This window comes from Pocillopora damicornis, chromosome 5 (assembly GCF_964200805.1).
Source record: "Pocillopora damicornis chromosome 5, jaPocDami1.2, whole genome shotgun sequence".
Classification (NCBI taxonomy): domain Eukaryota; kingdom Metazoa; phylum Cnidaria; class Anthozoa; order Scleractinia; family Pocilloporidae; genus Pocillopora; species Pocillopora damicornis.
In genome coordinates, this window is record NC_142674.1 from 5,376,756 (window position 1) to 5,403,476 (window position 26,721).

The 26,721-nt window shown below is 38.6% G+C and overlaps 2 protein-coding genes across 2 annotated transcripts; one reads left to right on the top strand and one right to left on the bottom strand.

Moving 5' to 3' along the window:
- Positions 1-617: 617 nt before the first annotated feature.
- On the bottom strand, positions 618-3,725 carry LOC113683158 (coiled-coil domain-containing protein 77). The gene is made up of 4 exons (XM_027200370.2): positions 3,299-3,725; positions 2,874-3,198; positions 1,787-2,505; positions 618-964 (listed from the first exon to the last, which is right to left on the bottom strand). The coding sequence occupies exons 1-4, from the start codon at positions 3,572-3,574 to the stop codon at positions 815-817; spliced, it is 1,470 nt and encodes a 489-aa protein (XP_027056171.2). The 5' UTR covers positions 3,575-3,725; the 3' UTR covers positions 618-814.
- Positions 3,726-4,786: 1,061 nt separating this feature from the next.
- On the top strand, positions 4,787-25,398 carry LOC113683111 (lysine-specific demethylase 5C). The gene is made up of 29 exons (XM_027200324.2): positions 4,787-5,066; positions 5,171-5,248; positions 5,532-5,591; positions 5,748-5,810; positions 7,852-7,920; positions 8,212-8,328; positions 9,687-9,800; positions 10,367-10,493; positions 11,310-11,584; positions 12,254-12,412; positions 12,894-13,013; positions 13,334-13,396; positions 13,546-13,635; positions 14,290-14,382; positions 14,777-14,865; positions 15,218-15,500; positions 16,284-16,478; positions 16,740-16,857; positions 17,183-17,249; positions 17,567-17,688; positions 18,122-18,272; positions 18,769-18,886; positions 19,428-19,574; positions 19,674-19,794; positions 19,925-20,012; positions 20,263-20,401; positions 21,033-21,212; positions 21,729-22,691; positions 23,417-25,398. The coding sequence occupies exons 1-29, from the start codon at positions 4,911-4,913 to the stop codon at positions 24,131-24,133; spliced, it is 5,082 nt and encodes a 1,693-aa protein (XP_027056125.2). The 5' UTR covers positions 4,787-4,910; the 3' UTR covers positions 24,134-25,398.
- The last annotated feature ends 1,323 nt before the right edge of the window (positions 25,399-26,721 follow it).

The following is a 26,721-nucleotide window of genomic DNA, read 5'->3' on the forward strand; positions in this document are numbered from 1 at the left end:
GATATTTATCAAACAAACTTGCAAATTAGCTGGCTGCAAACAAACTTTTAAATTAGCTGGCTGCACAGTGAAATATGGCCTGCCAAATTGACCCTATAAACCAAATGTGTTAATGAGGTGAGTTCGGCTCCTTATCACAACCTAAGTTCCATTACCAGCTGCCATAAAGGAAACAAGTTTACACCCCCCTTCCCTAACCCCTTCCCCTCTCCCTTTCTTGAGTGTGTGCATGCGTGCGTGTGTGTGGGTGGGGGGGGGGGGGAGGGGGGGTGAAGGCTGGAATTAATAGAGGGGGTCAAGTCTTCCAATAGCTTGATAATTTTTTCTGCTTAATTTAAATTTTGGAACTCTTACCGGTAACCCTCTAATTCCTAGAAGTGATTAAGTTGTAACTTCTCCTTGAAATGCCACCAAGTTCTCTTGTAAACAGGTTATAAGAACCAACAAGCTTATAAGCAAAAGGGTATCAGCAGTATTTGAAATAAGACCAAATTCTCTTGTCTAAGTTACAAGGAAAAGTATAGCATTAAGTAATGAGAAACACTAACTGGATCTTGGAAGTTGTTGGATCATTAACATAGAGAGTATCTGAGCCTCCAATTAGTGAGACAATATTCTACCACAACAGTTTTTTTTTTAATTATTCATATTTTTAAAAAAATGCAACATTGATACTAAAAAAACTAATTCAAAAGATATTAAAATATATATATTACATGGATTACTAAATGCTTGATGAAATGGTGTCTGAATGTGAAGCTGAAAATAAAACTTGGCAAGACAGTGGAAAATTGTCTTCTCTTGTTCATGCTTTTCAACCCATATGCCTTATGTCATTTTCCAAAGAATAAATCTTAGCTTTAAGATTGTGAAGTTCACCAACAAGTTTCTTTGATCGTCCTGCTGTTTTTCGCACATTTTTAAGTACTTGTTCATCATAATCATCTCCCATGGAAACTGTAACCTAGAGATGAACAGACCAAAATGGTTTAATATTAACAACAGAACTCAAGTCTAAGGCACAGGTCCAATTGTTTGGAGGCTGATTAGCACTAACACAGGGTTAAATTTGAATCCAGATTTCTGTATTTCTCTGTTCAAGAGCCTTTTTGGGAAAATTTTCCCAGTTCTGTTTGCAACATCCAATCTCCAAATTGCAGACAAAAAGATTTAAAATGAATTTTCTTTTAAAGCCTTCAGACTTGGAATAAAATTTCACACCAACCCTGGGTGAGCTTAGCCCAGCTTTTGAAAAACTGTCCCAGGTTGTTAAGTTGCATGATCTAGCATATGATAAGCTGAGCTATGCTATGATTAGTTAATACTTATGATCTATTAGAGGAAAGACACATAAATGACAACACCATTATCATATTAACCCTTTAGCTCCCATGAGTGACCAAGACAGAATTTCTCCTTACAATACCAATACAATATCAACCAGATAAGTGATGAGAGTTAAGAAAAATATCAATTTGGGGATAATTAGTTGATCTAATACTAAATTCTCCAAAGTAACATTATAAGAATTGTATGGTTGACAGTAAGGAGAATAAGAAATTTGATCTTAGAGTCAAAGGGTTAATTATATAGATTCTATGTTGCCATGGGTCTGTTCAGTAATAGAGCACAGATGACGTCAAAATGTGGTAAGAAGTCAGAGATACACTTGACTGCTCCTCATGTGCCTACTTTTGTTTTTAGCACAGTTTGGCATTTTATATAGCAAGATTTCCAGCAATGTCCAATCACACTTTACAATGTAAGGTAAAACATTTTTTCTTACCTTATAAAGCTGCTTCTCAACATTCTTCAGCTTGTCTCTTAGCATTTTAATATCAGTTTTGAACCCTTCAACCTCCATGGCTCTTCTTTTCTCAAGGTTTTCATATCTGGAATTCATCAGTGCCAATCTCTTGCTCATCTTCTCAGAGCGCTCCTTGAAAATGTCTTCACTAACATCAGTCTTCTCTCGTATTCTTGCTAATTCATCTTCAAGACTTATACATTGCTCCCTATACATTTCTGCAAGTTTCTGTGTCTGTTCAAGTTGATGTCTTAGTGACTGGACTGCAACCAATTGCGCTTGACGTGGCTCCATTACCTCTCCTGATACTTCTAACACACTAACACCACTCACATCAAGTTGTTCTCTCAGGTGGTCAATCTCCTGAGCTAATCTGTCTCTATCAACCATCCAGTGTCTCTCCTTGGCTCTTATTTCATATTTCAGCTCTAGGAAATCCTTAGTACTATCATAAAGAAGATCCTGTGTTTTCCGCAACTTTTCCTGCATTGTTTTGATTTTGTCTGCATCTCTCTCCCTCTGTGCCTGTTGTTCTTCCATATGTACTCGGCGATCTTCTAACAAGGCATCCACCTGTTCCTTTGCTAGCTTTGTCTGTTCCTCAAGTTGAGCCTGCAAGGATTCTATTTGAAGCAAAAGGGTCTGGTTGTCATCAGCTTCAGCGGTACTTCTGGCTGGACGATAATTTCCAGTGGAGTCTAAAATAAGACAGCCAAGTGAATAACCAAATATATCAACAAGTGATCCTGCTCCAAATTCTACCATGACAATTCTTGAGGGAATTCTCTTTTTTTTCCTCCTAAGAGTGGCTTGTAATGATGGGAAAGACTACTTTGACCCAAAAATGAACCTTTCCAGAAGAAAAGCCTTCAATTTACTTAGAAAAGATCTAAGGGAGAAGCACCATCCTCTTCCTAAAATTTCTCGGACAATTCAAGACGGCCATACAAATCTTAAACATATGGTAGCAAGAAGCGTTGTAGAAAGTGACAGACTACGAGTTACCATCTTTCATTGAAATCTCTACAACAGATATGGACTAGATAATGAAATATCTCATTATTACCTCTTTTATGTCCCCCGGGGCCACGTCCAGGGAGTGGCCTTCTCCCGCTCTCTTTGTCTCTCGGTTTATGTTGTGCGACAATAGCCTTCGCTGGTGGCTGGTGATGAAAGTAAGTAATTTCAGGTACAGTCGCCTTTGACAGGCTCAATAAATGCTGTATCTTTTTGCGATCTTCGAGCTCGCGAATTTTCAGGCGGTCGTTTTCGGCGTACAACCGTAAGACATGTTCTCTTTCTTGGAATAAGTAAACTTGCATGTCGCTAAGCGCCTTTTGCAACTCGGCTATCTCTTCTTCACGTTGTCGTAGTTCCCACTGTGTCTTATGCTAAGGAAATTAAAAAAAAAAAATCTAGGTCGGCGTCCATCGATATATTGATTAAGATCAGTGATCTCTTTGCCTCAACAACAACACAACTTCATTTTACCTGTTCTTCATACGTGCACTTATACAGTTCCAGTTTCCTCACCATCTCTTCATATTCACCATCATATTCTGCAATTTTTCTTCTGTAGTATTCTAGTAGCTCTCTGGAAGGCTTTAGATGCCCCAACCTTTCGTTTACCGTTGGCAAAGGAGATTCCCGTCGCTTGTTAGTTTCCGGTGAGTTGGTCGCCATTTTAAAACTGGCGGAAAACGAACTTTCGAGTGGAAAACCGCTGATTTTGACTATGACGGGCGCGAAAATGAAAAGAAAATTCATGAAAAAAAAAAAAAAGCGAAAAAACAGGAAATACTGAGAAAATGAAACTGTTGATGAAAAGAGATGTTGTCTGGCTTGAAGGCAAACACCATGGAAAGCCTTCAGGAAAGGTAATAATTTCTAGTTGTTCTCAATTCAGTAGCTTTGTACCACATCGAACACAGCTGCCTCCTCCACTTTCCTCTAAACAACAGGAGCCCTGTAAACGGCTATTTCCGGTATGGGTGCTTCCGCGCTGAGTAAGGCGTTTAAAGATCCTTTGAAAGTTGAATAGAAGAGAAAGAAAAATAAAAACAGAAAGAAGAAGAGAGAAGAGAAAAAGAACAAAAAATTGTGAAGAAAAATAAACTGAATATTATTTAGATGAAAAAATTGTGAAGAGTTATGATAGTAAATTAAAACAGGAACAAGACGCTCTCTTATGCGCTGGCTGTGATGATGATAGACACAACCTTGAGAACTTTTCGTCCAGAGTCACGTTTGTCATACGAGTTTTAAGAACTTGTCCAATATTCAGAAATGAGGTCAGTGAATCTAGTAAAATTCTACGTTGTTGAGCAAGAGTGGGAAAGTTTAGTTAAGTTTTAGACTTGTTTGTTAATTAGGCTGAGAACTACAGGTGGCGTGCATTTCCGAAACTCGTCATTTATGAATATCTAATTGCTTGATCTGTACACCACTCGAGTTCTAATTATTATTATTATTATTATTATTAATATTATTATTATTATTATTATAACTTCAATCACAGTCAGTTGGCTGGTGTTCTTTTTATCATTATTGTTATTATTATTATTATTATTATTATTCCTATTATCATTATTATCATCATTATCATTATCATCATTATCATTATTATTCCCGTGATCAAATCGAGCATAAACTGACCTGAAACTTGTGGCAACATGAATCACGTGAAATTAGTATTCAAGTTATATCATTGACAGGAACCGTGCGTTTTCACAGGGAGGTCACGAAAATTACCCTTCTCCTTGATTAACAGAAACGTTAAACCACAGCTGACTAATAAAATTCCCATACGGCTTTAGTTGTGTCTATAGAAAATATTCCTGTTACATAAATGTTTTGTTTACTAACGTTAATTTGAGTTTTTTATGTGTCGGATCCCGTTCCATTTCAACGGAACTCAACGTCATAAAAAACCACAGAGCCAATCACAACTAGGAAAGTTGGTCATGTGACTTTGATTATATAAGGACACAGTAGCCGTCAGTCAGATGAGATGATTAGTCGATTTTAAAAATGGCGTTGGTTTGTAAGAAATGTGAGTCCTTTGTTTTGAAATGGCTGGTCCTGTCCTGACTCAACAACAGCCATGGAGGAAGAAGGGGAAGAGTTCGTTTTCACTCCACCTCCAGAGGCCCCAGTTTTCGAACCAACTGAAGAGGAATTCCAGGACCCTTTGGCGTATATTGCAAAGATAAGGCCTTACGCGGAGAGAACTGGCATCTGCAAAGTCCGGCCTCCCCCGGTTAGAAATATTCTTTTTTCGATTACCAAGTTTTATTTATCTCAGGTGAAGGCATTATTTCGGGAAAGAGAGGACTTAAAACAAATTTCAATGTTTAATTGTAGGAATGGCAGCCTCCGTTTTCAGTAGATGTGGAAACTTTTAGATTTACGCCGAGGGTTCAGCGTCTCAATGAACTTGAGGTAACACATAGTTGTTCGTCTTTTTCAAGAAATCCATTGGATATTATTTGTAACAAAACGTTTTATTTAACTCATAACGACCCATTAAGTATCCTCTATTCTTCATTTGTACATTCTGCTCCATCTGAAAAAGTTGATGCACGTTCTTTTCTTTGATGAAGATCGGAGTTTTATCAATAATCTTATACTATAGGCTCTAATCAACCATGTGTCCCTCCCATCACAATTTTCTTTTTTTTTCCCAAACCGATCATCGTTTATAGCTGATACTTTGTTTATATAGGCGAGAACAAGGGTGAAACTAAACTTTTTGGATAGCCTCGCGAAATTCTGGGAACTTCAGGTAAATATACATCACGAGTTACCCATCTTGTATATGAGAAATTCATAACTTTGAAACCTTAAGATCGATGGCAGCCATGTTTACAACTCATCTCTTATTCTTAACAAATTTTCAGCGCTCTAACTGGTTCCTCCATTTTAATGATTCGTTTTTTAGGGCACAACTTTTAAGATACCAACGGTTGAAAGGAAAAGTTTGGATCTCTTTCGTCTTCATAAGGTAAAATAAACTAGGGGAGATATTTCGTTACGAAGTCTTTGATGAACCAGTTGCTGTGTAAGCAACGTGGAGCCTTAATTATTACATCTCCTTAAAAGTTTAGATCACTCAAGCACCGCTCGGCTTGTTCCAGGAAGTTTGTACCCTTCATGACCAGGAAAGACGATCTCAGCGATAATTCGTTAAATGGGGGTATAGACTTCTTGGTCTCCTTTGCCTTAGTAAATCTTTCATAATTTACAGTCTTCTTATCAAATTTCTTTGTTTCATTACGAAACGCAAGATAGCGATCCCTTTGGTAGCCATGTTTTAAAGCCAGGTACCAACTACGCAAGGGTGTGTTCTACAACACTTCTCAGAAAATTTCAAGCATTTCTGCTCAAATTCATGACCATATGTTGGTAATTTCTAGTTGGCCATATTGTTCCTTCATCACAAGGAAATATTTGGTTTTAGTGAAATGTTTTCAGCTTGATTTATGTATTTAGGATGACATAACATTTGTCATCAGTGAATATTCGTTGAAGGGGATTAAGCAGAGTTTGTAGCATGTTGGTCAGGCAATCAGAGTTTTAAAGAGATCCATTTTCAGTTGGGTTGAGACTGGAAGAAAGGAAGTTATCATACCAAACAACAACTGGAAACTAAAAGCATTGTTAATGACAAATGCATAGTTTTTTGCTATAAATTCTCATCCAGCTCTTTCAATAATATCACAATTATAGAAATCACTTTGTGTTAAAACCATTTATGGATTGTTAGGTAATTCTAATGCAGTTTTGAAATGTTCTTGATCAAGAAACTCACTGATTCCTATTAGTCAAAGGGAAATCTTTGCACCTTTGCCAACTCCTTGTTTAACTGTTTTTGTGTGACACTGTCTTCAAAACCTGAAACCATGCCTTGGTCTAAGAGTGTTTCTTCTTGTTAAGTGTGTCAATGAGCTAACTGTTTTGATCAACATCCTATGGTTGTGTTTTAATATAATTGCTTTGCTGCATGTGAGGATGATAGGTAACATTTTTATACAAATTATGCTGAAAGATTTGAAATGACCAAAATGGAAATGTCTTGGATTTTGATGGAAAATTTCTTGTGATATTACTATGTCTGCTTTTTCTTGTTTAGCAAACATTTTTAATCACTTAAGGAGTGTTTGCTATATTATTTGGTGTGAATCAAATTGTTTGGTACAATGGAAAGTGTATCAACAGTCACCTTATCTGTTATTCATTTTGTCCAGAAATCAACTGTTTAGATGTATTTTATTGACCCAAACACTTTGATCAAATCAACTTTGTTTTAGCTATTATTTAAACACAAATGTTGTTGTCAGAACTGATGTTTAGAAACTGGTCTTATAAGCAGGTTATTTCCTGGTTAGTAATGGTTATACAAGTGGCTAGAATTGAATATGCTCAGGGTTGACCATTTGTTGCTTGTGATCATACCATGGGATGTGTTCAGATAATGTACTGAATTATTATCGAAAATGTATTCAAACATGTGAACATTTTCAGAACATAGTTTCTTTTGTATTATCTATACATGCAGTGGAAAAATCTGAAGCAAGTTCTGATAGACTGGTAAATTCTCCACTCAAATTACCTTGGTTTGCCTTGTGATACACAGGGAGAAGTTGATAATGCATGTAAAGTCAATTTGATCCATGCATTTCTTGAGTTTGTCTAATATTGGCAACTGAACATCCAATGTAACAAAGACTGTTTGCTCATATGAGAGTAAAGGGTACTGTAAATAAATGATACTGAACTATTAAGGACTGGTTATTTACAGGAAGGCTAACCTAAACCATGGTCTTCCACAATCAGTGAGCCTCAGGCTTTCTCTCTAAGAGGGTTGATTCCAATAAATAAGTCCTTCCACTGTTCATCAATATAAATGTTTAGGTAAAGGGTTCAGTTTAATTGAGGATTGTTTAGGACACAGTTTTGTTATACAATGGCTGAACTTTATTTTAAGGAATCAGACCTAATAGTTTATTGTCTGTTTGAGTGTTGAAGAAAACTTTCTTTTGTAGACTGTAAGTGAAGAGGGAGGATTTGAATATGTTACAAGGAAGAAAAAGTGGTCTGTTGTGGCAAGAAAGGTATGTTTACTGATTTGTTTTCCCTCTATGGACATGAGCCCAAGATGGTATGCCTTACAAGCTGTTTGTTCAAAGAATTCTACTGTAATTGTGGAGAGCATTTTTACAAAAGCCTACTAAGAAATATCAGTATTACAGTATTGCTGAAAGAAAAAGGTGATTATTTGCAGGAAGGCTGTAATTTATTGGTGAGATAGGAAGTAAGATAGAGACGATGTCTTCTTTTCCATGAGCAACTCAGGCAGTTTTATTTAAATTTTATTGATAAGCTGTTGTTGATTGTTTCCACAGATGGGTTATCTCCTTGGAAAGTCAGCTCCATCTCTACTGAGGATGAATTATGAAAAGTACCTTTACCCATATGATATTTTTCAAGCAGGAGCATTTACTGGGGATCCTCAGCCAGGGGTCAGTTAAGTTTTTCATTTACTGGAGCAATACATCATCATTATCATCATCATTCCATTCTGTCCCCTGTGGAAATAGGGCCAAGTTCCCTTTGGCTTTAGGCTTCTCTGCCCTTTAACCCTTTTACTCCCATGATTGACTAAGACATAATATCTCCTTACATTACCAATACAATATCAACCAGATAAGTGATGAGAATAAAGAAAAATATCAATTTAGGGATAATTAGTTGATCCAATACTAAATTCTCTGAACTAAAATCACAAGAATTGTAATGTTGATAGTAAAGAAAATTACAAATTTGATCGAGGAGTAAAAGGGTTAAAAGCATGGCTGCTCCAGCCCAGCTTCTGAATCTCTGCTGGTACTCATCAATCTCTCTTTTCACCATCTTTTGGGACATATTGTAGTGTTCTCCTTTGATGGGGTAACTAAAATAGCTTGGAATTCTTTTAAATTATCAGGTAGATAAAAGATATTGCCCTACTGGTTTGAAAATTTGTTTCATGTGTTTGTAAAAGAAGGGAGATCACTGATCTTGCATGATATTCTTGGTTTTTCTGTCTCTCTGAGATATATACAGTATACATGTCTATATTTGGAAGTTGCAGCTGTGAGATCTCTTAAAAGAAAACCCAATTAAAAACTGGATTAGAAGAAGAAGCAAGATTAACCCTTACACCCTAAGATTAGTTTACAAGTTCTCCATACTGTTTTTCATACATTTCCTATGTTGCATAGAAGGAGAATTTGTCTAACAATCAAGAGCCTCTTAAGTTTGTGATAAATTCCTTCATTCTCATGACCTTAATGTTAAATTTCAGTGTATTACTTTAAGGAGAAACTCTCTGCTTATCACTCTTAAGGGTTAAAAGTTTATAAAAGATCCTTTAGGGATGGAAGTCGTGTAACACATACTGCTGAATTAAGATTATGGGTTTTTTCTAACAACCTATTAGTTGTTTGGTTGTATCAAGAGTTATCCCTCTTGTAGACTGTTGAAAACATGTCAATGACATACTTCACATTGATTGTTGTCACTGTGTTTTTTTATTTTAATTTTGAAGTTAACAATTGTGTTTCTGTTTGTCTGTGACTCTGTCTGAGTGGTTTGTCTGTCTGTCTGTCTGTGCGTTTCAGGTTTCATTTGTTTTATTTATTGTTGTCTTGTGCTGCGTAAAATACCACCATTCTTTGGATCTAGTTATTTTTGGGACTGATGAGTGGTTAATGTGAACAAAAGTCTTGCAGTAATTAATTGGTCCTTTTTTTAGTAAATGTGCTTCAACTTAAGGCAATAAAAGAATGGTGCCATTGTTTTAAATATTTTTGTCAATACACCCTTTTCTCTCGTATAGAGTGCTGATGCCAAGAAAGATGAGAAAGACAAAGAATTTGCTCCAAATGGTGGTGTTGTTAATACTAACTACCAAATGTCCCGGAGATCAAAGAAGGTTGTAAAAGCTGAAGAGGTGTGTAAGCTGTATGTTTTACTTAGATCTCAACCCATGTTGTATATAGCTTTCATGGTAGTGCTTGTAGTCAAGTCACTACTAATTTGGTGGCCATGGCAAGTGGGGAAATGTCTTGGCCACAAAGTCACTAAATTTCATTGAAATCAACTGGTGTTCAGTGGTTAGGCATTCATTAAGCTGTGACTTTTTTATTTACAGAACCCTTTACACCCCAACATCAGTATCAACATTCTCTCTACATCTCCTTTGACACTGGCAAGGGTAATCTGTTTAGCAATCAAAGCTAATCTTAGATTGCCAATCATTTCCTTTATTCTTGTGACCGTAGCGTGTGATTTGGGGGTGATATTGTAAGGAAAAATTAAAAGCTAGACACTCCTAAGGATAAGATGAACATTTTCATAAGATATTTCTGTAATTCAGTTGGCAAATTCTAAAAGAGTTGAATTTAAAGCCTTGCAGTGAAAAGTTCCTGAGGCTTCCATGTTTATACTGACTTGAATATTCTTCTTGCCATCACTTTCTAATCACGGATTTATTCTGTTTCACTTTGGTGTTTAAAGCTTGACTCAGTAGACTTTGAAAACAACCCTGAGCTAAAGAAACTGCAGTTTCTTGCTCCAGGGCCCAAAATGGCTGGTGTAACAAAGGGAACCTTGTTACCAAAACAAGAAGTGAATATAAAAGAAGGTGTGTATCTAGCCAAATGCCTAAGTATAGATCTTCAAACTTGTAGGAAATTTTGCATGGACTTTTTAATATATAATTATGTAACTATTAATTTGGCCTTGTTGACTTTGAAGTTCAAAGTCCAACAAGCTATTTCAAGCAAAAGAATTGCAATCGGCCATTCACAACTCAGAAAGGCACCTTTTGAATCCTCCACATTAACATGCTTGTTCCCTGAGATTCCTCATATGAGATTAAAGTTCATTGGAGTGGAGAGACATCTTACACATTGTATAAAGCTCTGCAGCTGTGATTTTACAAATTAAAACACAGTATAGCTCTCTACAAGCTAGCTGTAATTAAGTGTTACATAGAACCTTTGAAATTGTCAAGAGCTTACTGACTTGAATTCAGTCTGTCAACTGGAGATGACAGACATTCCTGTCGAAACATGTCTTACAACTCAAAAGTGTTGTCGCTTTCTTTAAATTCTTGACTTGACTTGACTTCAGTCTGTCAACTGAAGATGACAGACATTTCTGTCGAAACATGTCTTACAAACTCAAAAGTGTTGTTGCTTTCTTTAAATTCTTGACTTGCCTGCTGATATCAAGACCCTTTGGAAACATCATTCAAAAGCTTAATAGTAATGAGTCACTTTTGTTTCTATTGTTGTAACACAGTTATGATCCCTCTCGCATGTGTTACTGGGATAAACAATTACACAAATCAACCTTAGCTGCTTGAACTGTAGTTTGAGAAACTTTGTAGAGAATTCACTACTGCTATTTCATATTTATAGCAGTCACTTACAAACATAATTTTTTCAACTCTCAGGACTTCTAGACAGCCCAGTGATGATTGAGATCACAAGCAGTAGGGAAGAGAAGGAGAAAGAGAGAGAGAAAGAGAAAACAGAACCATCACCTCGTAAAACCAAGATGAATGGTGATTCTACACCGTCCCCTGGTAAACAAAGAGTGGCAAGACAGAAACAAAGTGTTAAAGTTAAACTGGAAAATTTAATGCAGAAGGAACCAGAGTTGACAAGGAGAAGACCTGTAAGACAAGCCAGCAGGAAAAACATCTATTCAAATTCTCAGCTTCTTTTGGTAGGCGTAGCTGCTACTAAGGAGTAAAAATACACTTAGAATTTTTAATGCTAGGACACAAAAGTGTTTCTCCCTTTCAGGGTTGTTGCTAAGTACTGGCTGCCTGCAAAATTTGCAGGCTGGATTTTTGGCTGGCAATTGCTCAAAAGCACAATAAGCAACTCAGAGGTTATGCACTTAGAATTGTTCAATAGCATTGTAATCTTTGAGCCACCTCAATTAAGATTTCATCCACTTACCTAATTTTTTCAGCTACAACCCAGCCATTGGAATTCAAATGTTTCTGAAGTCACCATTTTCATTTGTCTATAGGCTAATTACATATGCTAAAGAGATAAAATTTAGTTTTTGGATATCTTAAGATTTTTCTCCATCACTTTAACCGGAGTACACAATCAATGCATTCTTCACCTATTTAAAACTAAAGACTGCATATTGATTTCTCCAGTTATTTCACAAACTGCTGATTCTAAATAATTAGGTCATACATGTAGTTGAAGTTTTTTCTGGCTTGAAGACTTAAATGGTTTACATGACTGGCTGGCACATTTAACAATGATGCAAAATATGAAGCCTTGAATATTGTTAATTTTGGTAACAAAAGTGTGTTAATTTCCCAAATTGTACTCAGCGATGATGTAGTCATTTTAAATTTTTCTGTGTGTCTAGCCTGATGAGTACCTTTGTCAAGTATGCAGTCGAGGTGATTCTGAAGAAAGCATGTTGCTCTGTGATGGCTGTGACGACAGCTACCACACATATTGTCTTATCCCACCCTTGACATCTGTTCCACGGGGAGACTGGAGATGCCCCAGATGTGTGGCAGAGGTAAGAATGGAGAATTCATCATTTTTCTTGTGTGATGTTTTAGATGTTGTTCCAAATGTTCTTTTGAATATTATATAATCACCATTAATTGACTGTCAAGCTGGTTGGCTGACTGACTAAGTGACTGATTTAGTTGGCTAGCCAGCTAGCTGACCGACAGACAGACACAAACTGAATGTCTGGTTTAGCTGGCTGGTTGGCTGAGAGACAGATAGACTGACTCACTGACTGATTGACTGACCAACAGACTGACTGACTGACTGAATAGCTGATTTAGCTGGCCAGGTGACAGACAGACTGACTTACTAGCAGACCGCTTGACTTAAGGTCTCATTTATGTGACTGGCTGGCTGTCTTCTTGGCTGACATCTCAATTGATTGACCAGCTTGGCCTACAGAATAATTTTCTGAATATATATATATATATATTACAACTATCTGATTATTCAAAGTAATTTCGTTAAATATTTTTTGTCTCCAGGAATGCAAGAAGCCACAGGAGGCCTTTGGCTTTGAGCAAGCTAAAAGAGAGTACACATTGCAGTCATTTGGAGAAATGGCAGATAATTTCAAGAAAGAGTACTTTAAACTCCCACCTGAGGTATTTCTTCTGTTTCCCCTTCCTAGAAATGCTGGATAGTAATGTGCACATTTTTGCATGATACATAGAAAAACTTGTAATCTGTGTTGTCTGAGATGTAACCTTCCTACTAAGGCATGACCAACTGTCAGTGAATATCTCATGGCCTATGATAATATGGGGAAAATTTCACCAATTATCATGAGAAATGAAAGTTTCAGAAGGGACATGCATTGAAGCCTGTGTTATATTATACCAAGGGTAGACTAGCGCATTTTGTTACATTACACTGAATGAAGCAGATTGTAAATTTTAAAATTTTTTCTTTACATTTTTTTCAGCAAGTACCTACTGAAGTGGTAGAGAAAGAGTTCTGGAGATTAGTATCAACAATGGATGAAGATGTAAGTTAGATCATCTAAACGGTATATGTTCTTTAGATTCATTTATCTTGACATCAACCAATCTCTAGTAGCATCAAAGAAACACCACAGAAAAAATGCTCAAATCTTCACCACTGTAGATTAATCAGTTTGCCTGATTATATCCCTAGGTGACAGTTGAATATGGTGCTGATCTGCATACAGCAACGCATGGCAGTGGATTCCCAACCAAATTTAATGCTGTCACCAATGAAGAGGAAGTAAGGGCTTCAATTTTTTCTCATATTATCATCCTTAAAAGTGCTCTGAAAATATTTATACAGCATGGTTCAAGTTATTCACAAGAACAGTGTGTACTCTGTGCATGCTTGTATTTAGCCAGGGTGCTTGTGTGTTTTAGATTAATTGTTACCTTGGGTATAAATTAAAGGACATGTAAAGGCAAGTTATGAACTGTAACTGCTTTGTGTTCATGGGATAAACATGCATGTAATTCAGGCAAGTATGATTGAAGTTGCCTAATTGATAGCTAGTTTTAGTTTGGAAGAGTTTCTATTAAGTTATGTGGTTCTGTTGATGCCATGTAGGATTTCTTTGGTTGTTTTAGGGAATCTGTAGTGCTGCTTTGGAGGGAGGAGCATATTACACAATTATTTGGTTTCATCAAATGAGTTGATAATGTAATTTTGCCACCATAAAGATTTTTCCAAGCTGACGTTTCAAGCATTAGCCTTGAACAAAGGCAAAGGGCTGACACTTGAGACACCAGCTTTAGAAACTCTTCACAGCAGCCAATGTAAATTATTAACTCAGCTGGTAAAACAACATTAGCAGTATCATAGAGTTTAAAGGTTTCTTTGCTGAGGGCATTGATTTTATTAATTTGCTTATATCTTTGTGTGGATGTTTTTCAGTTTTATGCCAAATCTGGTTGGAACCTCAATAACCTTGCAAATCTGGAAAGATCAGTGTTGTCCCACATCAGTGCTGATATATCAGGAATGAAGGTTTGTTATTGACAACTAAATCTTATAAAAACAAAAAATGTGGCTTGCATTTACATGTACATTGTCTGAAAATGTTATGTTGAAGTTTGTTAAGTTTAGAAGTTAGATCCATCTGATCAACTTCCTGGCAGCTGGAACTTCTGGCTTGCCATTGCTGATCTTCTTTTTATCATTATTATTATTATTATTTTGATGCATTATTTTTTTTATTTACATTGTGTCTTAATCAGCACAGGATTATTGAATTGTAATCGATGTATGTAGTACAGTACTGAGAATTGATATTTCGATATTGGAAGTGAAAGAGTTGATGCCATAGAATTTTTTTTTACACTATTTAATTTTTTGTAATCAATAGTTTGATTGTCATTTCTTTCCATTGTGTTTCCTACAGGTTCCTTGGATATATGTCGGCATGTGTTTCAGCAGTTTCTGTTGGCACAATGAAGATCACTGGAGTTATTCAATCAACTACATGCACTGGTTAGAACATTGTTTTTTTCTTATAATGGCAGGAGCAAAGTAAATGTTCACTCTAAACCTTTTTCCTTTAGTTTTTATTTAATTCACAAAGGTAACACCAAGAGCGAGATAACATTCTGACATTGTTGTAGATGTGAAATAAAGATAATTTGAACAAAAGATCTTTGACCATCTAATATGTAAATTTTTGCTCAGTTGATAATTTTGAAAAGCTGATGAGCAATTATTGTTTTACTAAGAAAAATATTTTGCCTTTCACAAGTTCAGTGTGATTCCTTTCAACTCTTTTCACTTACTTCTGGGTGATAAGTGAGATTTTAATTGTTTGCTTGGTTGTTTGTTTGTTTTTAAGGGGTGAGCCCAAAACATGGTATGGTGTACCAGGTGATAATGCTGAAGATTTTGAACGTTCTATGAAGGAAGCAGCTCCTGAACTCTTTGAAGCTCAACCTGACCTTCTTCACCAACTAGTTACCATTATTAATCCCAATGCACTGACTGCCAAGGGTGTACCTGTGGTGAGAACTAATCAATATGCAGGGGAGTTTGTAATCACATTCCCCAGAGCGTACCATGCTGGATTCAACAATGGCCTGAATTTGGCTGAAGCTGTCAATTTTGCCACAGCAGACTGGGTAAGTATTGATGATATTTTTGTTGTGATTGTACTGCTCCCTGAAGTTGTTTCTATTATTATCAGCGAACCAATGGTGTGAAGTGTGTATTTGACAAAATAGTGAAGAAGAACATTCTAGTTTATTCTCTGAACGCTGCAAATCTCCTCTATGTCTCTTAATCCTTTACACCCTAAGATTTGTTTTTAAATTCTCCACACTGTTCTCTCTATATTTCCTATGGTAATGACAAGGAGAATTTGTTTGACAATCTGGACCTTCTGAAATGTATGGTTATTTCCTTTATTCCCATGACCTTCACATTTGATTCAAAGGTGATGCTATAAGGAAAAAATTAGAAGCCTCTTAATCTTAGGGGTTAAATAAGTAATAAGTTTGTGGCGGTAATTTTTGTGATGCCATGAGATGATGGAATTATGAAATAGAAAGCCTGGAAGCCTTTGCAGATTTGTGAGTTCTCTAGCCTCTTCAAAGCCTGCTGCAGCTAAATTTTGACAGCCTGGGTTAGTTTTCACTAAGTGAATAAACTCTTAACCTCTACTATAATTGCCAATTCATTTCTTTATGGAAACCATTGTGCACACAAGGAAGACCAGGAACATCTTAAGACTTCATGTGAAATTGTAATAAATCTCAATCCAAGAGGAATTTTTGTGTTGCAGAATACACAAAAAAATTCTCTTTAGTTTCAAAGTGAGTAACTTTCATACTGTTAACCTTAAGTCCTTCATTTTGATTGGTTTTTGTCCTCAGCTTATGTTTTTTTTTTCCCTCACTTTACAGCTCCCGATTGGACGCAAGTGTATTCAACACTACCGTGAGATGAGCAGAAACCCAGTATTTTCTCATGAGGAGTTAGTTTGTAAGATGGCTGCTGATCCTGATGGTTTAGATTTGGACTTAGCCAAGGCAGTCTATGATGAGATGTTGGCTGTTGTGGAGAAGGAAGCAAACAGGCGGCATAGGCTGGCTAAAATGGTAGATTCTTATCAGTAATTCTCTTTATTATTTGCCACACAATTCTTATGATGTTAGTTCTGAGAATTTGGCATTGGATCAAGTAATAATCACATTATTGATACTTTTCTTTATTCTCATCACTTGTCTGCTTGATTTAGTGTAGATATTGTGAAAAGAAATTGTGTTTTGGTCACTCGTGGTAGTTAAAATGTTAACTAGCTGTCATATGATCACCTTAGACTTCATTTTTTTTTTCTTCTTGAAACTTTTTCTTGACAGGGCATCTCGGAGTTTGAGCGAGGTGAAGCATTTGAGTTGTTGCCTGACGATGAACGACAATGTGGTGTGTGCAAAACGACCTGTTTCCTGTCTGCAGTGCAGTGCCATTGTAGTCTGGGTAAGTTGTTACAATTGTAGCGCATTCGTTTCATCTTCAAGAACGTTTCGTTACAAATTTTGACCAGATTCCTACAGGGGAAAGTAGTGCCTCGTTCCCAAAGTGAGGCTTCGTTGCTCAGCTGGCAGTAGCGTCCAACTAGTATCTGGGAGGCATGGGTTCGAATTTCGGCGTAGCTAGAATTTTTTTCCACGTATCTTTTCTACAGTTTTTTAAATTGCACCTCACTTGCAAGGATCATTACTTTACTTGATGATATTGTATGTATCAAGTTTTGCATGGCTTTCATGATAGAGAAGTAATGTTTTCGTTCTCTTTGTTTTAGGGAAACTCGTCTGTCTTGACTGTATCACAGACATCTGCCCCTGTGAACCTTCCGACAAGAGCCTAAGGTTTGCTTCAAAATCTTCACTTCAACTTTACCTTTAAACTTCCAAGATCTGATTGCTAATACTCCTCTCTAACTGCTGCACATTTCCTTTACAATAATAATCGAGAACATGGCGCTAGATCAAGTTCACAACTTTTACCTGATAAGGTTGAGTATTCTCATTACCTGTTTGCTGAATATCGTATGGATTTTTTAGGGAGAGGTTACATGTTAATCAATTCTGGGAATTAAAGGGTTTATGAATGTGACAGCCCATGAGTACTTTCCAACTGCTATTTACCAACTGATCATACTCATGGTGATCTGCACTCTCGACAGATATCGATACACTCTGCAAGAATTGCCATCAATGCTTCTGCGTCTTAAGAAAAGAGCTGATTCCTTTGATAACTGGGCAACTGAAGTAAAGAGGTCTCTAGATCCATCAGATCCTAAAGTTGGTATGTCTGTGACGAATCGAATATCTCCATGTCAATAAATGCTCCTTATTCGATAGTTTAATATACGATACCGGTGTATTTTTTGCTCCGGAAAAATGCGAGCCGTGAGAAAATTGTCCGCTCGTATTATATCTTACTGCTACTGGGGTTACTGCTTTACGTTACAAGACGTAAAGTAACCGAAACAGCCATGAACCTGATATACTACCCGGTAGCACGCGGTCAGCTTGACCCCACTCTTTGCATGAGAACCTCTTGAGTATATCAGATGATTAGAGAACCTTTCTTTTGCTCTTCTCTGCTAACTTTTTTGCTCGATTGAAACATTTTTCTGAATACTGATGAAACAAAGACTCATCAACGCAATGACTTTTTCCCTCAAGTCATATCTCTAAGGACTGTGATAACTCTTGTTCTCAATGCTTATTCACAGATGTATCAGAACTTAAGGAACTGGTGAACACTGCGGAACAGAGCCAGTTTCCAGATTGTGACCTGTTCCAACAGCTGAAGGCTGCTGTTACTGAAGCTGAACGATGTGCCAGCGTTGCTGTGCAGTTAGTGAGCAGGAAACATAGGACAAGGTAAATAACGACTGTAACCACAACTTCAGTTTTGCATTTTAAGGTGTAGAAGTGATGAGGAGATTCAGAAAGGGGGAAAATAGTGAGAGGTTAATCATGCCTGCTATGATCACCAGTAACCAATTTTGGCAACTGAGTTCCCAGTCTTTTCTTGGTGAAAATTTTAACTGCCATCTTTTATTTTTATAGCAGTGTGAGTCCGGGAACAGCGAGAAATTTTTACCAAGGGGTGAACGACGGGAAAAAAGGAAGGAGAGGGGAGGGGGTTATTTCTCGCCTTTTCCCGCACCCCTCCCCCACCGTCCACTCTAACTCAAACATAGCCGGTCGAATAAACGATTGCGAACCTGTAACGTTTAGTCGCCCGAATAAGACGCCTGCGCTACAGGCTAGTGATCTTTGAGTTGTGTGCTAATGACTACCAATTGTAGTCTTCAAATTTGGCCTAAGTATTTCATCAAAGCAGGCTTTTAAATATGTATTGTTATGTTAACAGACCCCACGGTGGCGCAGATACCGTGGCAGCCACTCGTTTAAGTCTTGATGAACTTCAAGGCTTCATGCAGCAACTACAGAACTTACCTTGTGTAGTAAGAGAAGCAGATCTCGTACAAGTAAGTGGCGCACACTGTACTATACCTAGGTGTCGTCAAACCGAGGAAAATTGGGAAATAACAACCAAAATGTATAAAAACTAGAATAAAAATGAGAAATATGGATGAAAGAATTTGCTGGTAGGCACCATTTGGATCGTAGACATTTTACAGTTGGTAACCTTAACGCGTCTCACGACCCAACATGGCGGAGAGCTCAAAGTTCTAGCTTCCAAATACCCTTGCTCTGTATCGATTTTTTTTCGCGCACTAATGACTTAATCCCCATTTATGCCACCAAGTTTTAACTTAATTGAATATTATGATAATTAAATGATCATCTGTGCCACCTGTGGAGATTTCCTTAAGAGTTAAAACTCTTAATCCGTTGCTCAACGCGACAATAATTAGACTCAAAGAGTTAGATGATGTCACTCATGGATTTTATAATCTTTGAGTAATGTAACCTAACACTTTTTAAGTGGTGTGGCACCTATCTGTAGGACTTCAAGTTTGAATGGTTGGTACCTCATTGATGGTGTGATTTTTTACAATTCTTCAGGAACTTATGACACATGTGGAGAGTTTCCAGTGTGAAGCCCAGAAGGTTATTCAAAGTGGCACAACCGATGCAACAAGACTTCAACAACTCCTGGACAATGGAAACACACTAGATGTTGACTTACCAGAAATTCCAAAACTCAAACAGGTTTGACTTGATTCTGCGTGGCTCCATAATGGTTTGCCGTCGTATACGATGTTGTTTCTTGTGAATTCTTTGACCATGAAGGTTACTTCTGTTCTCTAGGAGTTACGACTTGCCAAGTGGTTGGAACAAGTTAACATTACCCTAGCGAACACTGAAGATGTTTCGTTCGATACACTTCAAGAGCTACTTGAGACTGGAAACACACTTCCGCAAAAAGCTGGTATGTTCGTGAACTTTCCGTAACCTATGTAGCGACTGATACGTTGTTATTGAATGCGTTTTTATGATTAAAATTTTCAGAATTACAGAAACCTAGAATGTTAACATTTATTGGCATTATTTTTGCCTAGCTATTGAGAAAGCCGTTAGCGAGCTTCGTGGTCTGGTCGCTCTTGGTGAACGGTGGGAAGAAAAGGCAAAACTTTGTCTTCAAGCCAGGTGAGAACAAACAGCGTTCAACTCATACTTTTACTGGTTATCCAGTATATTAATGACCAGATTCTGCTAGCCAATATTATGTGATAATCAAAACAAATAACGCACCCGATAAGCTGCAGTGTCACGCACTGCTCTCTGGCCCATGAAGGTCCTAAAATTATATTCAGCTGTCACACACACAGTTCGTCACATTAGTGATGTATATTGGTCAAGCACCTCATGTTCAAGGCACTACTCTCTTTCCTTATAGGCCCCGTCATGTGATGACTACAGTGGAAGCAATAGTAAAAGAAGCGTCACGTGTCCCGCTGTATCTTCCAAACGTGAGTGCGCTCAAAGAAGCACTACGTAAAGCACGTGAATGGTCTGACAAAGTTGATCAAGTGCAGGTATGGTGGTAGTCAAAATGTCGAGCTCCGTTTAAGGGTATTAGAATTGAAAGATCAAACCGTATTGCGGACAACGATTAAGAGTGGTTTGTAGACTACGAGCACTTCCTACTTTTCGGCTAAGTCAGCCGCGCGATTGGAGAAAAATTGAGGTTCTGAGTGGAACTCTGGAAGTGCGCCTCATTCGCTGAGTTTCCCGGGGCTTGCTAACATCAATTAATTTGGTTTTTGACTCGTGGGACGAACTTCGCCGTAAAGCAAAGACTGCTCGTGGTCTAAGTGGGTTGTAAACTGAATTGAAAATCAAGTTGTCCAGGTTTGAGCCAAAGTGTTGTGTTTTTGGTGTTTACCCTTATTTCCACAATGCCTTCTTTTATTAACTAGTGTTATTGCGTTGAATTGTGGGCGGAGGGGAGGGGAGGGGAGGGGAGGGGAGGGGAGGGTGGCTGTAGATGGCTACCCTGCGCGAGACTTAAATTTCTTTTCGAGGAAGAGTCAGTGTTCCTGGTTGCTTGGCGTTAGGGACAAATTCTGGCGGTTTGACTGAGTTGGCCTCAACACAAACTCGCCTTACTATGTTATGATTAACAAGCACTTTCAGGTGCTAAGCTGAGTTCTTTGTTAATCTCAGAATGATGACTATTATCCTTATCTTGATGTGCTGGAGGCCCTGGTCATGAGAGGTAGGCCCATTCCCGTGCGTCTAGAACAGCTCCCGCAGATGGAGTCCCAAGTAGCTGCAGCGCGCGCCTGGAGGGACCGTGCTGCAAGGACGTTTCTCAAAAAAAATTCTTCAGCTCCTCTGTTGGAGGTTAGAGATATCACTTAACGTGTGTTCACTATCTTTTTGATCTTATGGTTTGCGCAGACTCTGAAACATTTTTAAAAAATAGGATGAAGTTTAGAGCTTTTCTTCAGAATGGCAATGAGTTTTAAAATCTCATGTAAACTGAACTGCGCTTTGTTGCATTAATCGAAAAATTTTCAGTTTTGGAGCGAGTTCTCGGTAACCCACTGGGTAATTTGAATTATAACTTTGAGTTTGTAAAATGAAAGTCATGGTTTGGGATAAAATTTGAAAAATTACTTTGTACATAAAACTGCGCTTTGTTGGATCGATTGAAAAATTTTCAGCTTTGGAGCAAGTCCTCGGTAACCCACAGGTAATTTGAATTATAACCTTGAGTCTGTGAATGAATATTGTGGTTTGAAAAATTCTTTGTACTCGAAGATGTGTACTTTACGAACCAAAAATATCTTCCTGAAATGCATAATATAGAGGTGTCTTGTCTCAACTACTTGTTTCAATTTGTATTTCACTGTTCAGATCTTATCACCCCGGAAAGACGTTGGATCATACAAAGCTTGTCTCAAAACTCGTGGTAACAAAAAAAGAGACAAAGCCGAGAAAGAAAAAACCGAAAAAGAACGGGAGGTTATAATTGAACTGGTGGCATTGGACGAGTACATTGGGAGGGATCCTGCTCTACAGATCGCTGAGTTCCGAGAGGCGGAAGTAAAAGAGATGCAAAGCATGCGGCAATTACGACAAGTTAACATGGCAAGACAGAAAGAAGAAGATAAGAGAAGACAGCTTGGAGAAAGCATGGACGGACAGTACTGTACATGCCGGCGGGGACCCGACGGGTTTATGCTACAGTGTGAGCTCTGTAAGGAGTGGTATCATGGCTCTTGTGTTCCCCTTCCGCGTACCCAGGGTGGTAAATCCATGGGCAAAGGCTCCGCTGCGCTGGAAGCGGCAAAGGAGCTCAAGTATCTGTGCCCGCTCTGCTCAAGGTCGAGGCGACCCCGCCTGGAAACGATCTTGTCGCTGTTAGTATCGCTACAGAAGCTTCCTGTCCGGCTCCCTGAGGGAGAGGCGCTACAATTTCTCACTGAAAGAGCAATGAACTGGCAGGATCGAGCCAGAAATTTTCTGACAGACGAAGATGTTGTGAGTCTACTCGCGTTTCTCTCTAGAACATCTGCGGCCTGGCCGCAAGGAGTGAGTGCAGAGAACTTGTCTGCGTCGGCTGCGTTACTTCGTCTTGCTCAAGTGGGACCCGAACCGGAAAACGCCGACAAATCCGCCTCGGGTGAGGTGTCTGTCACGGACGATGCAAACAACAGTCCGCAGGCCGAAGTTAGGCCGACTTTATCGGAGGAGATACGACGGCAAGCCGAAACGATGATGATGGAGGGGGATCTTTTGGAAGTGTCGCTTGACGAAACGGAACAGCTGTGGAAAATACTGCTCAGTCAGAAAAGCCAAGAGGAACAAGAAACACAGGTGAGCAGCTCCAAAGAAATTCTCAAAGAGAGTGTTATTTTTTCGGGGAAAAACCTTATTTCAATTATCGTTATCAACGGTTTGTCAGATGGGCCTGGGGAGGAAGTTAAAAAAAGGAAATCTTATATTCTTGCGCTCGTAAGGAATACGACCTGCAAGAATTGAAATTTGGAATTTTTTTTTTTTACCAAAGCAATATAAAACTATAAATGTAAATGAACCACGACTGTGCACAACTTAGCCCTTTACACCTTCACATCAGTATTCATATTCTCCCGACCCCTCTCCCTACAATTCGTTTAGTACTGACAAGGAGAATTCGTTTTATAATCAATTCTCCTTAGGTTGGTGATCATTTCCTTTATTCTCATGATCTTAATGAATGATACGGCAGTATTACTGTAAGGAGAAATTAGATGCTGGTCACTCAGGGTTTAAAGGGTTTGTTGAGAACCAAACGGATAGAATTCTGGGAATGTCCCTGAGATATTCCGAACGCATCAGAAATTGTCTTCATGCGACAGCAATCATTTTGAATTTTATCATTTGCTATTCAAGGAAGCAAGCCCGACGGTCTGTTAGTTAGCAGTGACCACGTTTCAAAACATAACATAATTTCACTTAGAAACTGTGTTTCCGTTCTGTAACCTCTGTAATACAGATTTCAAAATAGGGTTTTAATTTGAAATTTACTTTGTAATGAGCAATCTTGCTTTTGTTGGCAGCTTTTCGAGACAAAATCCGTCAAAGAGAAAGTCAAACGGAAGCGCAAGAAAAAAGACAATGAAGAAAAAGAGAAGCCGGTGAGAAGAGGATCAAATGCCAGTTCAACAAACTCTGCTCCTGCCACAGCAGAAACACCAAAGAAACGTCGCCGCAAAGACAAAGAAAAAATTGTCAAAGTGAAACAAGAAAAGATGGTTGATGTCGAAGAAGACGATGAAGACGATGACGATGATGATGAGATATGCGCAGCCGGGACGTGCACACGACCCCAGGGGGATCAAGTGGGATGGGTGCAGTGCGACGTCTGTGAGAAGTGGTATCATTTCGCGTGCGTGGAAATAAGCCCGGAGCGTGCAAAAGCTATTGATTCTTACAACTGTCGGATGTGTGTCGGAGGGGGTGGGGGTTCTTCTACTAATTCAGCAGTGGGGACCCCACCCGGGGCGTCACCCGAATCAGAGAATGTTGACGTGGACGGTACCACGCCGACCTCCCCGACACCTCCGGTCTCAATAGTAGATGTTGAAGGCACGGAGACCACGCAACCGCAGGAACAAGAGCCAGCGGAAAGTACTGTCAATTGCCAGGGCAACAGTGACTCGGTGCGCCCAGTCACGACAATCGATTTGTGTTCGGACGACGAAAGTGCGCACGAAGACATGCAAACCGATGACAACGTCGTGGATATTGAAACGGGATCTACGGCTCAGGTTTAAAATCACATATTCAAGATGGGAAAAAATCTAAATTTAACTTGCTCCAGCTAAAGACGGAATATTGATGAGCATATTTTTGTCGCAATTTTTCAGACCAAATCCGAGGCCCGTGTTACCGGGTAAGGCTGTTTTTATAAAACTGTTTGCCATTATTATTCGAGAGAAGTTATCCTCTGTCAGCCACGCAGGATAACTTGTGTATTTCAAGTGTCGTCGCAAATCTCAACCAGCGGCGTTAGTTTTTGGCAGAGTTTCAACCGTTTTCCACTTCCGAAAGGTGCCTAATTTAATAATTAATTAAAACTCGGTCGTTTTCGGAAGATCCTATCTATTTCCGATTTCCTTCTACCAGTTAGAAAGCTGCTCGACGTAGTTTAAGCGGCCTCGAGTGTATCGAGAATTTTGCGTGAAGTAGAGGCAAGTTTGCCAACTGGATAAGATTATAACTGCTGACTGTTCTTATGATATACTGAATATCTAATTACCTTGATTTACTTACCAAAACAAAGAACAGTTACGACCTTTTTAAAGAAACACAGGGCTAGAGATATAATTTGGGTAGTTAAGACTAATCAGAACGAAGCAATACACGATGAAAATGGCCCCATAGAGAGTAACTGAGTGTAGTTTGGTTTCAAGCTGTTGAAATGAATTATCAAAATGTCGTTTGCGACTTCACCAAGGAACGGTATTTTTTCACTTAGCAACAGTGCAACTTTGTTCACTCGGATCTGTTCACAGATTCTTTTTGGAGCCTGTTGCATTTCAAGTTGGAGAATTTGCGCTGAGTTAAAACGGTCATATTCTCACTAAAAGTTTGTCAATCAATGTAATTTGTGGTGAGAAATTGGCACATTGATTTGAACATTATCTTAATTGATGTAAATGAAATTTTCCACAGCAATCTGTTGATAACATCAAGTTTCGAAATCATTACCTTTGGTTATTCGGAAAAGGACCAAGACTATCATTACTTTGTTGCAAAATTTATCATAACAAAAAAATTTAGCTTATTTATAGCCTTGTAAATAGCCACAGCATTGATGTAATCGATTGTAAATTTTTCTAAACCGTTTCCTCGTATTCGATTTAGTTTGGTCTGTTCCCCCCGTGCCATCATGTCCACCTCCAATTCATCTCGTTTTTCACTGAATTTTACTGCCCACTGTAGACCTGTTCAACAAATCGTTTGCTGCGAACAACTTTCATAATATTTAAAGTATTGTGAATAAATTGCGCGAATTAAAAGAATAGTTTGAAAACAATTTTCGTGTTCACTGAGTGTTTAGACTACGAGAAGTTTTTCTTTTTCGGCGAATTCCGTCGCGCGAGTGAAAACACAATTCGGCGGGAAAACAATGTCGGCGCGCTGCTCAGAACCTTAGGAGTGAATCGGCCAACATCAGTTCTTTTTTTCTTTTCCTTTTTTTTTTCCCCCGCTGATTTTCTTTTGACTCGCGCAATGGATATCGCCGAGAAGGGGAGACTGCTCGATTGATTGTTCCTGATCTACGAATTGGGTGATGGCCCCCCTTGCACATCGCGCTCTAGTCCTGTTTACGCCGGTTGCCTGAGTCTTGAAGAAAACTGGGGATGAGTTGGGCTAGCGAAGGGAACTTGACTCCTTTACGTAGTCCCCTCAAATCCCTATACTTACATATCCAGAGCAATTCTAGCTTTAGAAAATCTGAATTTCCTGGAAATGACGCAATTATGCGTGAAGACTATTAAGCGATTGTTTTCCACGTCTTCACCTCTCCACTCGTGCGTCTCACGCCCGTCCCGCGCTCTCCTCGGGCTGACCCTGCGCGTACCATGTACTAGTCTCGTGCTTGCCTCATGCATGCCGCCCTTACCTGGCGCTTCTTCTGCTTATCAGCAACCCTTACCAGCAAAATGCAAACCACAACGGCGATTGCAACGAGAACGTAGCGAAACTAAAAATTTCGGATATAAATTTGCGGATATCTTACCCGAAGCTCCGAAGACAAACAGCTCAACACTGTGATCACATGTTATGCTAAAGACAGATCTGCCGCCATGAGAGACGTTGAACACATTGACCTACTCGCTAAATACTGACCACATCATAGCTGATGAACAACTTTATGCAACAGTATAACTCGTGTCAAAGGTTTGTCTGAAATCAAAAATATATTTATTCGCATAAGGGTTGTCCATGTTATTGTAACTAGATGCTATTGAAGTGTTAACTCGAGCTTGCTTGAGAACATGTTGATTAATAAGTAGGCGATTTTACAACCGAGGTCGTATGACTACTTTGCAAAACGGACGGTTTTGTTGCGGAACACTTGAGCGGGTTGCAAAACCGCAAAGGGAATGAAAAACAAAGATTCGCGCCCCAGGAGCGAAATAGCTCACAAGGTGATTGCGTGACAAAAAAAAAGGTCGTGTCAAATTAATTCTGCAAAAACCTTAGAAAGTGGTAGATAAGTGGCTAAACGCGTAAAATATGGCCAAATCAGATAGGCGACTTGAGGAAAGAATGAAATCTCTAAGAGTTTGATGAAATTCTTTGAGGAAAGAATGAAATCGCTTGTAGAAGTCAAATCAAGTGAAATCGTAAA

What these genes read in the sequence shown, in the direction of transcription:
- LOC113683158 (XM_027200370.2), bottom strand. Translation starts at nt 3,574, where the DNA reads ATGAATTTTCTTTTCATTTTCGCGCCCGTCATAGTCAAAATCAGCGGT. An exon ending in CCCCGGGGGACATAAAAGAG is followed by an intron (nt 2,506 to 2,873) that starts GTAATAATGAGA and finishes GTCTTATTTTAG; the next exon opens with ACTCCACTGGAAATTATCGT. An exon ending in TTGAGAAGCAGCTTTATAAG is followed by an intron (nt 965 to 1,786) that starts GTAAGAAAAAAT and finishes GTTCATCTCTAG; the next exon opens with GTTACAGTTTCCATGGGAGA.
- LOC113683111 (XM_027200324.2), top strand. Translation starts at nt 4,911, where the DNA reads ATGGAGGAAGAAGGGGAAGAGTTCGTTTTCACTCCACCTCCAGAGGCC. An exon ending in GCAAAGTCCGGCCTCCCCCG is followed by an intron (nt 5,067 to 5,170) that starts GTTAGAAATATT and finishes GTTTAATTGTAG; the next exon opens with GAATGGCAGCCTCCGTTTTC. An exon ending in AAGAGGAACAAGAAACACAG is followed by an intron (nt 22,692 to 23,416) that starts GTGAGCAGCTCC and finishes TTTTGTTGGCAG; the next exon opens with CTTTTCGAGACAAAATCCGT.